Genomic DNA, 14,619 nt, shown 5'->3' with positions numbered 1-14,619 from the left:
GGTCTGGGGGACCTGGACCTCCTCGCCCTGGCCTGCCCCGACTGGGTCTGGGGGACATGGGACCCAGCTGCAGCTGCAGCAGCCTTGGTCTTTCCCCAGAAGGACTTCATGATTGCCCAGGAAAGGGGCTGTGCTCTCCTCCTGGTGTCAGAAGAAGTGGGGATGCTGCAAGTTGGGAATGCTTCTGGGGACATTTGGGTGGAAGGAAGCCCGGCAGTCAGACTTGTCCGGTGTCAGCACTGCAGAGCCGCCCCCTCATCAGTGGGAAGTTTCTCCTTAGAGAGCCCCTCACTGCTCAGCTGTTCCATTCCCTGAAGGGTTTGCCCGCCCTCCAAACACTTCCAAAGCCTCTGAGGGAGAGAACGAGACCCTGGACAGAGTCTTCAGCTGGAAGCATAGGCCGAGCTGTGTGACTGTCCTTTTGTTGTGGATGTGTTCACGCACATGTGACGGCCCCTCCCGTCTCAGCAACGGGACCGCCATTTCCTCTGTCTTGCTCCTGAATGGCCTGGAAGCAAATTTCAGGCCTTCTTTATGTCACCTAAAAATATTTCAGACACATCTCTAAAAACCCAGTTCTCTTTTTAACCTGACCATCGTGCCTAACTTAACACCTCACATTCACATCACGAAGACTTTTCTTAGAGAAATGCAATTCCCAGAGCTCAGTATTCAGAGTGGGACCCAGAGTTCACACGTTAGCTACATTTGGCTGACGAGTCTGGTTTTCTCTTTGTAAATCACATTTTTGTTATAGTAGCCATTTTTAGGGACCTTACTGACTTCAATATGCTGTTTTTTTTTGTTTGAGACAGTCTTGCTGTTGCCCAGGCTGGAGTGTGGTGGCGTGATCTCGGCTCACTGCCACCTCTGTCTCCCAGGCCCCAAGCGATTCTTCTGCCTCGGCCTCCTGAGTAGCTGGGACCACAGACGTGTGCCACCACACTTGGCTAATGTTTGTATTTTCAGTAGAGACAGGGTTTCTCCATGTTAATCAGTCTAGTTTCAAACTCCTAACCTCGTGATCTGCCTGCCTTGGCCTCCCGTAGTGCTGAGATTACAGGCATGACACCATGCCCAACCAACTACAAAACATTTGTAAAAATTAGCCAGGTATGGCCGGGGGCAGTGGCTCACACCTGTAATCCCAGCACTTTGGGATGCTGAGGTGGGTGGATTATCTGAGGTCAGGAGTTTGAGACCAGCCTGACCAATATGGTGAAACCCTTGTCTTTAAAAAGAAAAGAAAAAAAATTAGCCAGGCATGGTGACACACTCACGTGGTCCCAGCTACTCTGGAGGCTGAGATACGGAAGGGAACCCAGGAGGTTCAGGCTGTGGGGAGCCCACATCATGCCACTGCATTCCAGCCTGGGTGATGGTATGAGACCCTGTCTCAATAAAATAAACCCCACACCATCTCAAGTCTCTTAGCCGGCAGGTGCTCCTGCATTTTCTGTCTAGTTGATTTGCTCTGTCCTATATGCTCCCTGGTGTCCAGCCAGCAAAGCTTCCACGGCCACAAGAAGACACAGCCCTGTTCAGCCCCCAGGTGCCTTCTGCATGCAACTCAGGTGCTTGAGATGGGCTGTTGCAGGTGTTTAATTTGAATCTAAAGTGAGCAGTGACAGGGACCCAAAGCTCATCAGACCAGCCTGGGGTTCCAGGCCAGGTGGGTGGGCTGTGGTTTGCTGCAGAGCCCAGCTGCTGGTGGGAGCGGGGGCAGTGGCGACACGGATGGCGGGGCTGAGTCCTGCCCCCAGAGGAGGTGTGCGCATCTGGGAGCAGAAAGGTTGTTTTCCAGGTGAAGGTGGAGCTTCTGCACCCTCACAAGCACATGTGTGCCTGTGACTGGCATCTGTGCCCTGAGGCAGCATAGGTGTCGTGCTGGCCACGTGAAGGAGTCCTACGGGCTTCTGTGGTTCCAGTGAGGCCCAGCTCAGAGCTGCATGAGTTACTGAGAAGCCAGCCCTCCCATGTCTCCTGGTTTCAGCAGGCGGCGTCCCTGATGCCTTCGGCTGCTGTAGGGCTGGGGTGCTCGCATCAGGAGGGCCCCTGCTCAGGCCTGTGTGCTCCCCTTCTGCAGAGGGAGACGCTGCTGCGGCAGCTGGAGACAAACCAGCTAGACATGGACGCCACACTGGAGGAGCTGTCGGTGCAGCAGGAGACAGAGGACCAGAATTACGGCATGTGCGTGGCTGGGCCCAACTGTGGGGGCAGCGTGAGGGCCGCAGGCACAGCCATGGTGCCAGGCCTGGCCTGCACCAGGACAGCAGAGGGGAGGGTAAATCAGTCATCTTGGGGCACAGGGGGAGGAGGGCTCAGGCTGGCACTGCCCCCAGCAGCCCAATCAGAGCCCTGCCTGGCATGAACTGTGTGTGCAAGTCATGCCATGCCTACTGCTTTGAGTGCCACCGACTGGCCAGGCACTGGGGCTGGGGGAGTCCTGCTGGGGCTGCCTGCTCCTCAGGAGCTCGGCTTCCCAGACTGACAGTAGCGTGGCGTGTGCTTTCTGAGGAGCTCCTTGTGCTGAAGAGGCACATGGGTCAGGACATAAAGGCCTCTGGTCCTTGACAGCAGGGGGTAGCTCAGCATCCTCCTGAGTGGGTGTGGGCAGCACACGCAGCCCCGGGGTTGCCGGTGGTGGGATGGCCGACCCATCCTCTGCCTCAGGCTCCTGCACGGCTGGGGGCTTGGAGCCTCCCCTGGGACCCAGTCAGGGACACTAAAACAGGCCCTCCGGAGTTCCTCAGCAGGTCTTTATCTCCAGAGGGAGAACCCATGGGTCACTTTGGATCTGGCTGTTTGGACAGAGCCGCCTGAGAAGGCAGTTTGATGCCTGGAGAGGGACCCATGGCTTCCAGCTGCCAGGGTGGCCCCAGAAGGGAGCCCCTCACACGGGCGCTTCTCTGCAGAACCCATTTCCTGGGACTGAGTTGGGCGAGCTGCACACACCCTGCCAAGCCCAGCCCCTCCTCTTCCCAGAACCCCCTCTCGGGAAGGTCCACTTGCTGCCATCTGGCAATGTCTGCACAGAGCCCCCATCAGCTGCCTCAGAACAGATCCGCAGGGACTTTCTTGGCAGTGGGACATGCCCACACTGGTGCCTGCTGTCCCCGCCCTTAGGCGCTGCTGCTCCTGGAAGTGGGTGAGGCAGGTGCCCCAGAACACAGCGGCTCTTCCCAGCCCCAGCAGCAGCAGCAGCAGAGAGCCCCCGTCACCTAGGGACCCCAGGGAGAGGCAGGGGAGTCGGGCTTCTCACCGGCCTTCTACCTTCCAGCTTCCTGGAGATGATGGAGGCTCGCAGCCGCGGCCATGCATGCCCCCTGGCGGCCAACGGGCAGAGCCCGTCCTCGGGTTCCCAGTCACCAGTGATAGCTCCAGGCACTGTGTCCACGGGGAGCTCCAGCCCCAGCACACCCCAGCCTGCCCCACAGCTACCCCTCACCACCACCCCGCCAGCCTCCGTGGCCCCTACGACGCCCTCAGAGGCCCTGCCCCTGCCTGCATGCCCCTCAGCCCCCGCCCCACGGCGCAGCATCATCTCCCGGCTGTTTGGGACCTCACCTGCCGCTGAGGTCGCCCCACCTCCTGCAGGTAGGCCCTGGAGCTGACCTCCGACCCTGGTCCCTGCCTCCCCGTACCCTCACAGGTGGGGCCCCTCGTCTCAGAGCGCTCCCCACTTCCTGCTTGTCCCAGTCCCATGGGCACAGCCAGGGTGGGCCTGGCCAGGGGTTGGGCACAGTGAGACCGCTGGTGCTAAGTGAAGAGGAACCAGCGTCACTGTTCACAGAGCCAGTCCCGGCCACAGAGGCCCCAGCAAAAGTCCAGAATGTGGAGGACTTCATTCCCGAGGACCACCTGGACCGCAGCTTCCTGGAAGACACGACCCCCGCCAGGGTCGAGAAGAAGGTTGGGGCCAAGGCTGCGCAGCAGGACAGCGACAGGTGAGGGTGGGCCCTGGACCATTGTCCCGTTGCCCCCAGCTTCCAGGGTGCCCGAGCAGCAGGCAGGGCTGGCTTCCTGGGGGTGCAGAAGGGGCCCCTGCCAGCTGGGCAGTGTGGCTGAGGACAGGGCAGATCTGTGGCCAGTGCAGATGAGGGAAGGGCTCAGATGGGGCTTTCAGACCTCAGAAAGGCCTGGCCACCCACTCTGCCCACACCCTGGAGAGGGCATATTCCACATGGAGGGCATTGGCGAGGCCTCTCAAGGTCACATGGGGAGGAGGTTCAGGCCACATGGAGGGCATTGGCAGGGCCACTCTGGGTCACATGGGGAGGTTCGGGCCACCAGATATGGTCTCCGCAGGTCCCAGCGCTGGGAGCTAGAGCCGGCTCCTGTCCGCCTGCCAAGCTGCCCCAGATGCTGCCTGCAGCAAAGCCTTGCGTCTGGTCCCAGGCGTGGGCTCCACTGGACAGGCTTCACCTCGGGTGGTCTCAGCACCCTGTCCTCACCCATTGCTGTGGGGCACTGGCTTCCTGCAGAAATACAAAGGACAGAAAGTGGCCCTGAGCTGGGCTTGCCCCCTTGGCGCCGACCATCCTTCACGCCACTGGCCAGCCGCAGGCCAGCACTGTGTCCAACCTTGTCCTCCCTGGCCCTTTCCTGCTGCCATGAGGGGCACAGCTTCTAGTAGACCCTGGGTGGCAACCGCCAGGGTGTGCTGGGGTGCCTCGAACCAAGGCCTCTAAGCCAGGCCATCGTCCCCACCCTGCCGCCTCTGACCGCTTGGCCACTTGCTTTGCAGTGATGCGGAGACTCTGGGTGGCAACCCGATGGTGGCAGGGTTCCAGGACGATGTGGACCTCGAAGACCAGCCACGTGGGAGTCCCCCGCCACCCACAGGCCCCGTCCCTAGTCAGAACATCACTCTTTCAAGTGAGGAGGAAGCGGAAATGGCACATCCCCCAAAAGGCCCTGCGCAGGCTCCCCAGCAGTGCTCAGAGCCAGGAACCAAACGGTATGGGAAAGTTCCTCCGGGGTGCAGCTGGACACCAGGGCGGGGGCAGCTCAGGACCCTCTGGAGGACCCTGACCCTCTACTTGTCCACAAAGGTCCTCCACACCAACCTCAAAGCTGCAGAGGGGGACAGCTCCTGCAAGGGCCGCGGCACCCCCCTGGCCAGGCGGTGCCCCTGTTCACTCGGGTCTTGAGAAGCGCAGCAGCACCAGGCCCCCCGACGAGACGGAGACGGGGAAGGGCGAGCAGACATCCTCGCCCGAGAGTGACCCCGAGGGGCCCATTGCAGCACAAATGCTGTCCTTCGTCATGGACGACCCTGACTTCGAGAGTGAAGCGTCAGACACACAGCGTAGGGCGGTAAGACGGGTTCTCCCGGGCATAGGTAGAGCCCCTCCTGCAGGCCTGATCTGGGCTGGCACAGCAGGAGGAAGCTTCTGGAAGAGGTGCCCTGTGTCTCCACACCTGGGCCTTGCCAGCTGGGTTTGAGGCCCCATAGTCCCCAGGGGTGTGGGAGGGACAGCGGCCTACCAGCTGCGCTCCCATCTCCAGGATGAGTTTCCCGTTCGAGATGACCCCTCCGATGTGAGTGACGAGGACGAGGCCTCACAGCCAGGCCTTGGCTGCCCGGCCCTGGCCCAGCCGCCCCCACCCCGCAAGCCTCCTCTCCCTGCCTTCAGACCGAAGAATGACTCGGACCTCTTCGGGCTGGGGCTGGAAGAGGCCGGACCCAAGGAGAGCAGTGAGGAAGGTGGGTGGGGTGCCGGAGTGCGGCCGGCCTGCTGGGGTCTGGCAGGACGTGGGCCTGTGGCCTCCTGCCTTTTCCCACCTGCCAGCCACTGGCCGTGGACCTCTCCCGAGGTCTGCAGCACGGTCCTGTCCATCAGCAGGCCTCCTGGAGGGCTGGGGGCTCTGCTCTGTGTCTGGAGAAGTCCTGTCACCCGGTATTGGGGTCCCCCACAGGCCTGAGTTGGAGCCACTGAGTGTCTGTCCTGTCCGTGCAGGTAAGGAGAGCAAAACCCCCTCCAAGGAGAAGAAGAAGAAGAAGAAGAAGAAAGGCAAAGAGGTATCTGCCGGGCCTCAGCCCCTTCTGGGCAGGCCAGAGCTGGGCAGGGTGCAGTCCTGGGGTCAGGACTCAGGCCTCCTGTGACTCCGTGGTGCCCCCTGCTTGTGCCCCCCAGGAGGAAGAAAAGGCTGCCAAGAAGAAGAGCAAACACAAGAGAAGCAAGGACAAGGAGGAGGGCAGGGAGGAGCCGCGGCGGCGAAGGCAGCGTCCCCCGCGCGGCCGGGAGAGGACAGCGGCCAACGAGCTGGAGGCTTTCCTGGGGGGCGGGGCCCCAGGCGGCCGCCACCCTGGGGGTGGTGACTATGAGGAGCTCTAGGCCTGCTGGGGCGGTGGCTGCCTTGGGGCGGGGGCCATGCCTGTCACTGCCTGGGGAGGCTTTTGCGGCTGCGCCATCGCCTTTGCTGCTGCCTGGCAGCTGCCACGTGCACTTCTGAGCTGGAAGAGGCCGGGTGGCGGCAGCCCTGGCATGAGCCTGCTCTGCAGGGAGGGAGGGGACATCTGGCTTTGGCCAGGCTTGGTGGATACCCTGGCCCTCTTGGGGCAGAGCTGCCAGTCCCCAGTGTTTCTCAGGGATGTGACTGAGGCCCAGTAGGGACCCGTTAGGGTCTGTTTACAGAGGCTGGGCAGGGGCCGCTTGGCCTTGGGGTGCGCACTGCCCTGGCACCTGCTTACCCTCCACCCTGGCACCTGCTTGCCCTCCACACCCACCCAGGGCCACAGGGTGTCTGGCTGTGCCTCTGGCCGGGAGCCTTCAGCATGGGTGTGTAGACCCACCATGAAGGGCAGCCAGGCCCTGCACTGCGCAAGGCTGGCGAGACTGCAGCAGGTGAGGCCTCTCCTCGGGGAGGGGTGCTTCCCAGGCACCGTCTCCCCACAGCGGCCCCCACTGCACCCCGCTCAGGTGAGCCCAGACAGGAGCCGGGAGGCGCTCCTGCCACTGCACTCGGACCATAAAGCACTCCTGTTTCACTCTGCCTGTGTCTGTTCTTCTCCCTGCTCCTCTGTGCCCACCGCCCTGAGCCCAGGCTGCTATGGGTTGGCAGGGAAGTCCCCTGAGGCAGGAGGCTGCCCACCAGCATGGGGCCAGCATGAGGACACCCCCCAGTCTGGCCACTGGCCACACCTGGGTACAACACAGCCCACCTTGGCCGAGTCTCAGCAGCTGCATCCGGCACACTTGGGGGTCTGCAGCCCCAGGAGGTGGAAGTCCACTCCGCACTGCTCCCAGGCAGCCACACGCAGCCCTGCCCCTCCTTCAGGCCCCTGCCCCCCCCAGCTGTCAGCAGCGCCCAGCCTCCACCCCCTCACCACCCCCACAGCCGCTGTTGCCATGAGAACCCTGCAGGGCGGGCAGGAGTGCGCCAGTGAAGGGGGAGGTGGCCATGCTGGAGGCTCCTGTGCCCGGGAGCTTTGTGGCCCTGGGGCATGGAGCAGTGCCAAGGCCCACAGCAACCTGCCCCCTTAGGAACCTGACCCCTTAGCCCACAGCCTGCAGGATGAGGGCTGGCTTCAGGCGTCCCCTAGGGATGGGTCAAGGGCACCGAACTTGCCTGGACCACACCACGGATGGCTGTGTTGGGTGTTCACGGCCCTGCTTTGAACAGGATGCAGAATGGGGTCAGTTCTGCCTTCAGAGCCAAGGGCATCCACTGCCCAACCTTCTGCCAAGCTAGGCTGTTCTCAGGCCCAGTGCCTTGGAGAGGGGGCTGGCAGAGTTGGGATGAGGATGGTACCGGGAAGGTTACGGAGGGTCACGTGCAGACCCCAGGCTCAGAACACCCCAAGCTGGCAGGGACACTGGGTACAGGAGAGGCTGGTGTCCTGGGGACACAGGAGGCTGCTGGGGCCATCTGGCCACAGGTACCCACCAAGATTCTGGCATGGGCAGCCTGGAAGCAGATAGGGCCTGGGGGGAGGCCAGCAGGGTGGGGAGTAGCCCATCTGCTCCTGCCGGGCCCAACGGGAGATGCGAATTCCAAGATCCCCCTAACCAATCTGCAGCGCAGGCCAGGCTGGGGCTCCTCCTCTCAGGCAAGTGTGTTGGGGTGACGCTAGCCGGCCACTCAGGGGCACAGGGTTCCTGTGGAGACTTTGAGGTCTGTCTGAGGGAGGCTGCAGGGACCCCGTCCTCCGCACAGTCCCAGATCGGAGCCGGTGCAGCTCGGTCCCCAGCTCCTGTGCATCCCCCACTGGGCGCGGCTCCTTTAAGTACAGCCCCGTCATCCTCCACCGGGGGCAGCACTGAGCAGCCAGGCCAGGATCCGCGCTGCTGCCTCGAAGCTTCTGCCGGGGCCGGGGACGCAGCAGTGCTGAGGACACGGAGGAGCCACGCTGGGGGTGGCACGGCCCACGGGGCGCAGCCGGAGCACTACCCAGGTGAGGGGCCGGGGGCCGAGCTGCTGAATGTGTCACTGTCATGGGCGGGGGAGGCTGCCTTAGGGCGACGAAAGGATGGGGAGTCCCCGCCCCCAGGCAGCACTGGCTGGATCCCTTGAAGGGCCGCTCCCGGCCAGGCCAGGGCAGAGGTGGGAGGTGGGGAAGGACGCCCACCATCCGCGTGGGCTCCAGAAGGTCTTGGGCCAAGGAGGGGGCCGAGCCCACCCCCATCTCCACGGGAGGGGGTGTCACTGACAGCCACAGCCAGCAAGGCCGGCTGTCACCTCCCTGGGGTGGAGCCTCACACCCTGTCATCCGGCCGGATGTCGGCCTGGCCTTGAGCTTAGCATGAATGGGGGAGCAGGAGGGTGGACAGTCCTGCCACCCGAGGAGAGACGGGGTGGATGGGAGGCTGGGATGGGGATGAGGCCTGGGACTCGTGGCCCTGACCCAGAAAAGCAGCCCTGCCAGCAGGAAGTCCCTGCACACCTGGGACGGGGGGCAACCCGGCCAGACCCCGAGAGGCCCATTTACCTTTGGGTCTGACGGGCGGGGGGGCCTGGCCAAGTCCCTGCTTTCCCCCACTCACTCCAGGGCAGACCTGCCACACCAGGGGCTCGGTGTGAGGAGGCCAGGCCTGTGGCCACGGTCTGGCACACCCCGCAGCTGGCCCCTGGCCCTGGGACCACAGAGGTGCTGGTAGCCCACATCTGAACCCTGGGCAGCCGGCAGCGTGGGGGCCTAAGAAAGGCAGGTTTCCATGGAACCTCCTGAGTGAAGTGGGGAGGGCCCTCTCCTGCCAAGCAGCGGGGCTTCCCCCGCCCTCCGCCCTGCCCACCCCCAGTGGGCAGCTTCCGGCCCTGGCGCGCAGCTCAGGAGAGAGGGGGTGCCAGAGCTCGGCTCGCTGGCCGCTGTGCACACCCCAGGGGGGTGTCCTGTGCGTTCACACAAAGCTGGGTGCAGGGGCCCTCTGGGGGCCTTGCTTCAACCACCCAAAGATACTTGGGGTCAAAAGAGATGTCGGCAAAGGAAAGGGGGCTTAGGACCCAGGTATGCTCTCTCGGGCATTTTCCGGCCTGGGGCTCACGGGAGGTTGAGCGCACTTAGGCGTGGGTCCTTGCAGTGTTGGGGGAGGGGCTCTGTGCTGGGCCTGGCCACCAGGTGGGGTGGTTGGTGTCACCCACTTGGTGCAGAGCTGGCTAAGGCTGAGGCCCAGGGACTTGCTTTCGACTGCGCGATCAGAGGGGTCGGTCTGCAGTGACACCTGTGACGGGGGCGCAGTCACTAACGTCTCGCAGGGCAACACCTGTAAACAGGGCCCAAATGCGCCCCGTCCTTCCAGCTGCGGACAGGAGAGGGCGCAGCCCCAGGACCGCGCCCCTACTCCCCTGCCCCACCCGGAAAGGGGTCCACCGGAGCTTGCCCCGCCATCACTAGTCGGGGCAGGGGACCTCCCGCCGCGGGAACCACAGCCACAGCTAAGCCTTTGTGGCCCCACCGCCGGGAGAGGATGGGGGAAGGGCGGGATCTGGGCGCCTGGACAGCTGGGTTCCTCCCGCAGGTGCCTCTAACCCCGGCATGGAGGAAGCGCCCGCGTTCTCGGCCCAAGCCAGCAGCCAGGGCTGCTCCGCCCGCTGCGCCCCAGGTAAGCCGGGCCAGCGTGGGGGAGTAGCGGGGCCTGGGCTGCGGAGGGGGCCGCCCTGACCCGAGTCTCCCCCCAGGGCAAAAGCCCCGCAAGGCAGAGTGAGCTGGAGCCGCCAGCCTGGGGACCTCTTTTAAGATGACCCGTACGGACCCGCCGGACCTGCTGGTGTCGACCGTGTACCAGGACATCAAGGTGGCGGCCCCGGGACCCGCATCCAGGCGCCCGCCATGTGAGCGATCCGTGGCCCGGCCTGCCGAGCCCGCGCCTTTCAACAAGCGCCACTGCCGCAGCTTCGACTTCCTGGAGGCGCTGGACGGGCCAGCGGAGGAGACCATGCCGGAGCCACCGCCCCCGGAGCCCGCCGTGTCGCGCGCCCGGGCCCGGGAGGCCGAGCCGCGCCGCCGCGCCCGCTCCAAGAGCGCGCCCCGCGCGCCCCCGGGCCTGACTCCCGCGCCCGCCTCGTCGCCGGTGTTGCCCCGCCGAGGGCGGGAAGCTCAGCGGGAAGCTCAGCGGGCGGCGCGGGCCGAGGCGTCGCGGGCCGAGGCGTCGCCGCGCCGGGAGCCCGCGTACCCGGCGCTCCGCGCGCTCGCCAACGAGCTGCATCCCATCAAGCTGCAGCCGCAGCGGGGTGGCCCCGGCCGCATGGCGCCCTTGTGCGCCGCCGCGGGCCGCTGCGCGCCGCCCGAGCCGCCCTCGGGACCCGCCCCCCACGTGCGCTGCCGCCTGGACATCAAGCCCGACGACGCGGTGCTCCAGCACGCCGCCCGGGGCTCGCGGTCCTGCGCGCCCGCCGAGGCCGCGCCCTGGGCCCGCCCCGCCCCGCAGTTCCACGGCCTCACGGTGCCCGGGCCCCGCCACATGGCGCTGTCGCGCACCCCCACGCCCAGCGACTCCTACTGCGCAGACCCCCGGGCTCTCTACTGCGACGGGCCCCTGCCTGGGCCCCGAGACTACGCCGAGCGCCGCAGTCTGGCCTTCACCACCCCGCCGGGCCCCACCCAGTTCTTCTACACCGAGGAGTCCCAGGGCTTCCGGGGCAGCTACGCGGCCAGCCCGGGCCCCACCTTCGACGCCTACTGCCCCAGGCCCTACCGTCCCGAAGAGTTCCCGGGGCCCAGTCCCCGGCGCGTGGGCGGCTACTACGCGGGAGATGTGCGCACCTTCCCGATCCAGGAGCCGCCCTCCCGCTCCTACTACGGGGAGGCTCCGCGAGCCTACGGCCTGCACTACGGGCCCCGCTACTTCCCGGAGGAGCCCCGGGCCCACCACACCGCCCGCCCCTTTTACACGGAGGACTTCGGGCGGTACCGCGAGCGCGACGTCCTGGCTCGGACGTATCCGCATCCGCGCAGCAGCCAGGCCTGGGCGGACTGGGGCCCGCGCCCGTACCGCACCCTGCAGGTGGCGCCGCCGTCCGACCACGACCCACTGCTCGCCTCCTGGCACGGCGGCACCGGCACCAGTCCGCCCCGGCTGGTCACCGACAGCCGCCACTACTCGCGCTCCTGGGACAACATTCTGGCCCCGGGGCCGCGCCGGGAAGACCCCCTGGGCCGCGGCCGCAGCTATGAGAACCTGCTGGGGCGCGAGGTGCGGGAGCCGCGTGGCGCGTCCCCCGAAGGCCGGCGCCCGCCCGTCGTGGTGAACCTGTCCACCTCGCCCAGACGCTACGCCGCCCTGTCCCTGTCCGAGACGTCGCTGACCGAGAAGGGCCGCTCGGGCGAGGGCCTGGGCCGCAACTGGTACGTGACGCCCGAGATCACCATCACCGACAACGACCTGCGCGCCGCCGAGCGCCCGAGCGCCAGGGCCTGGGAGCTGCCCGGGGGACGCGCGCGGCCGCCTTCCCACGCGGCCCCTGACGGCCCCACCCCTGGCCGCCAGCGCAGCCTGGAGCAGCTGGACGAGCTCATCACGGACCTGGTTATCGACTCGCGGCCCCCCGCCGGCCAGGCCCCGGAGCCCGCGGCCGACTGCCTGGGCCCCCAGCTGCGCCGCCTGCTGGACTCGCGGCCGGCGGGCTCCGGGGCCCCCGCGCTGGCGCCGCCACGCTCGCCCCCCGCCTCGGCCGGCAGCGCGGAGGAGCCCGCGGCCCAGGGAGAGGCGGCCGACGCGTCCCCCGAGCCCAGCGCCGACGAGGACGACCTGATGACCTGCTCCAACGCGCGCTGCCGGCGCACCGAGACCATGTTCAACGCCTGCCTCTACTTCAAGTCCTGCCATAGCTGCTACACCTACTACTGCTCGCGCCTGTGCCGCCGCGAGGACTGGGACGCGCACAAGACGCGCTGCGTGTACGGCCGCGTGGGCAGCGTGTGCCGCCACGTGCTGCAGTTCTGCCGCGACAGCGGCCCGGTGCACCGCGCCTTCTCGCGCATCGCGCGCGTCGGCTTCCTGTCCCGCGGCCGCGGCGTGCTCTTCCTGGGCTTCCCGAGTCCCGGCTCCGCCGACAACTTCCTGCGCTTCGGCCTGGAGGGGCTGCTGCTGTCCCCCACCTACCTGTCCCTGCGCGAGCTGGCCACACACGCGGCGCCCCTGGGCAGCTATGCCCGCGAGCTGGCGGCCGCGGGGCGCCTCTACGAGCCGGCCGAGTGTTTCCTGCTCAGCGTGTCCGTGGCCGTGGGACCCGGCGCCGCGCCCCCGGGGACGCCCGCCCTGCCCGCGCCCGCGCCACGCAGCCACGGGCCCACGGTGCGCAAGTTCGCCAAGGTGGCGCTGGCGGCCGGCAGCCCCGCGCGGCCGCCCCCGGCGCGGAGCCGCGAGCCCGACATGGAGACGCTGATCCTGACGCCGCCGCCCGGCACGGCGGGCCTGGATCAGGAAGGCGAGGCGGGCCGGCGCGCGCGCGAGGTGGCCTTCATCCACATCCAGCGCGAGCTGCGGCTGCGCGGCGTCTTCCTGCGCCACGAGTTCCCGCGCGTCTACGAGCAGCTCTGCGAGTTCGTCGAGGCCAACCGGCGCTTCACGCCCACCACCATCTACCCCACGGACCGGCGCACCGGCCGCCCCTTTATGTGTATGATCATGGCCGCCTCGGAGCCGCGCGCTCTGGACTGGGTGGCCAGCGCCAACCTGCTGGACGACATCATGTGAGGCGCGGGGCCCACCCACGGCAGCCCCCAGCCCCGCCAGGGCCCCGCCTCTAACTCCCCAGCCCTCCAAGCTCCGCTCAGTGCGGCCTCCAGCTCCGCCCAGGGCCCCCCAGGCCCTCCGCCCCCGTAGTGTTCCTTCCGGGCGCCTCGCCTTCCCACCCCCCAGCACCGCCTCCCTCCTCCCGGGACCCCTCCCTCTCCCAGCTGGCTCTCGAGGTTCCCCGAGGTTCCCCAGAAGCAGCCGGTCCTCGCCCTCGGTGCTCCCCGCTGGGAGGCGGGGTGGGCCTGAGGACCGCCCCGCTCTGCCTTTACCGGGAGGGGTCGCCACTGCACAGGCCTCACGCCTACAGATCCGGTCCCCGTCGGTGCGCGAGGCTCTCGCTGGAGCCTCCCCGACTCCGGTGTCCGCTAGTCCAGGAGCCCGACGTAACCAAAGCCCTGCCTGTTACTTTAAAACGCCCGCCCCGCCTCCCGCGGCTGGGTGCCTCCTCCCAGAACACCCGGGTCGACCTCGGGGCGTCCGTGCGCGTCCGGCGAGGCGGTGGGCAGGGCGGGCGGTGCGCGGTGCGTTCCCGCTGGTCGGAGCCGGTACACTGACAGCGCCAGGCGCCCTGCTGTCCCCTCGCCTCCAGCCGCTGCAGTCCGGGCCCTGCCAGAGCTGGGAGAAGCGGCAGGGAGGTCTTCAGGCCGATATGCAAGTCTCCCAGCCAGAGGAGCAGGGGACGTGGACAAGGAAGCAGAGCTTTGGGCCCCGCCAGAGCTGACACCTGCTGGGCTAGAGGGAGGGAGGACCCAGGGACAGGGGGAGTTGCCAGCTGGGAGCCAGCAGGGGAAAGCTCGTAGGGGCGCCCCGTGGCCGCCTCGTGCGAGCAGGTGAGGGAGCCAGCTAGTCGGTCAGTGCAGAGGCCCACCCGTGGGGGCTTGACCTGACCCAAGAGGTCCCCGCACACCCGCGGTGGCCGCACCCCGTACTGCGGGCGTGGAGGCGCGAGTCCCGTGGCCCGGCCTCCACCCGCCCCCAGGGCTCTCTGGAGGGTCAGGTGTCCGGGAGAGGGGAGGAGGCCAAGCGCTGCGCAGGGGCCCTCCTGGAGTCCCCAGTCCTACTTCAGAGCCAGGGGAGGGGGCACCAAGTCAGAGGCATCGGGCACCCCCTCCTCTTGCGCTCCACGCGCCCACCTTGTCCCCGAGCGTTTGCACCGGCCAGGCATCCCGCTTGCCCACCTGCCGCCGCACCCCCCGCCCCAGGGCCTCTGCATTCGGCCCCACCCCTGAGGGCTGGCCAGGAACACGCCTCCAGACCGGAATCTTTTCTAGGGGGCAAGAGCTTTCCAAGCAAGTAAAATAGAACTTGAATGTAGCTACTGCTGTGGTCTCCTTGTGTGGATAGAGGGGTTGGGGAGGGAGGCCTTCGGACGGCGCAGGGGGGAGTGAGGGTGGAGAGGGAGGCCTTCCGACGGCGGAGTGTGGGGTGAGGGAGGCCC

The 14,619-nt window shown here is 66.8% G+C and overlaps 2 protein-coding genes across 9 annotated transcripts in view; both read left to right on the top strand.

Annotated features, from left to right (window-relative positions):
* The window catches only part of RABL6 (RAB, member RAS oncogene family like 6), a 34,368-nt gene extending 27,371 nt beyond the window's left edge, over window positions 1–6,997 (top strand). For 2 of the 8 annotated variants that reach the window (XM_017505532.2, XM_017505533.2), the window contains exons 8-16: window positions 103–171; window positions 2,087–2,190; window positions 3,281–3,597; window positions 3,779–3,947; window positions 4,748–4,960; window positions 5,055–5,319; window positions 5,512–5,710; window positions 5,964–6,025; window positions 6,141–6,997. In XM_017505532.2, coding sequence (XP_017361021.1) covers window positions 103–171; window positions 2,087–2,190; window positions 3,281–3,597; window positions 3,779–3,947; window positions 4,748–4,960; window positions 5,055–5,319; window positions 5,512–5,710; window positions 5,964–6,025; window positions 6,141–6,341 — 1,599 coding nt within the window. In that variant the 3' untranslated portion in view covers window positions 6,342–6,997. The remainder of the gene's footprint in view (window positions 1–102; window positions 172–2,086; window positions 2,191–3,280; window positions 3,598–3,778; window positions 3,948–4,747; window positions 4,961–5,054; window positions 5,320–5,511; window positions 5,711–5,963; window positions 6,026–6,140) is intronic. The other 6 variants (XM_017505535.2, XM_017505536.2, XM_017505539.2 and 3 more) reach the window with 4 other exon arrangements.
* Window positions 6,998–7,060: 63 nt separating this feature from the next.
* AJM1 (apical junction component 1 homolog) lies at window positions 7,061–14,495 on the top strand. Its single transcript, XM_017505521.2, has 3 exons — window positions 7,061–8,401; window positions 9,963–10,046; window positions 10,123–14,495. The coding sequence occupies exon 3, from the start codon at window positions 10,182–10,184 to the stop codon at window positions 13,137–13,139; it is 2,958 nt and encodes a 985-aa protein (XP_017361010.1). The 5' UTR covers window positions 7,061–8,401; window positions 9,963–10,046; window positions 10,123–10,181; the 3' UTR covers window positions 13,140–14,495.
* The last annotated feature ends 124 nt before the right edge of the window (window positions 14,496–14,619 follow it).

Source organism: Cebus imitator, unplaced genomic scaffold (genome assembly GCF_001604975.1).
Source record: "Cebus imitator isolate Cc_AM_T3 unplaced genomic scaffold, Cebus_imitator-1.0 Scaffold339, whole genome shotgun sequence".
NCBI classification, from domain to species: domain Eukaryota; kingdom Metazoa; phylum Chordata; class Mammalia; order Primates; family Cebidae; genus Cebus; species Cebus imitator.
Note: the sequence above shows the minus strand (reverse complement) of the source record. Positions and strands in the feature narration are given on the sequence as shown.

Coding starts and splice junctions, on each gene's coding strand:
- AJM1 (XM_017505521.2), top strand. CDS start 10,182: ATGACCCGTACGGACCCGCCGGACCTGCTGGTGTCGACCGTGTACCAG.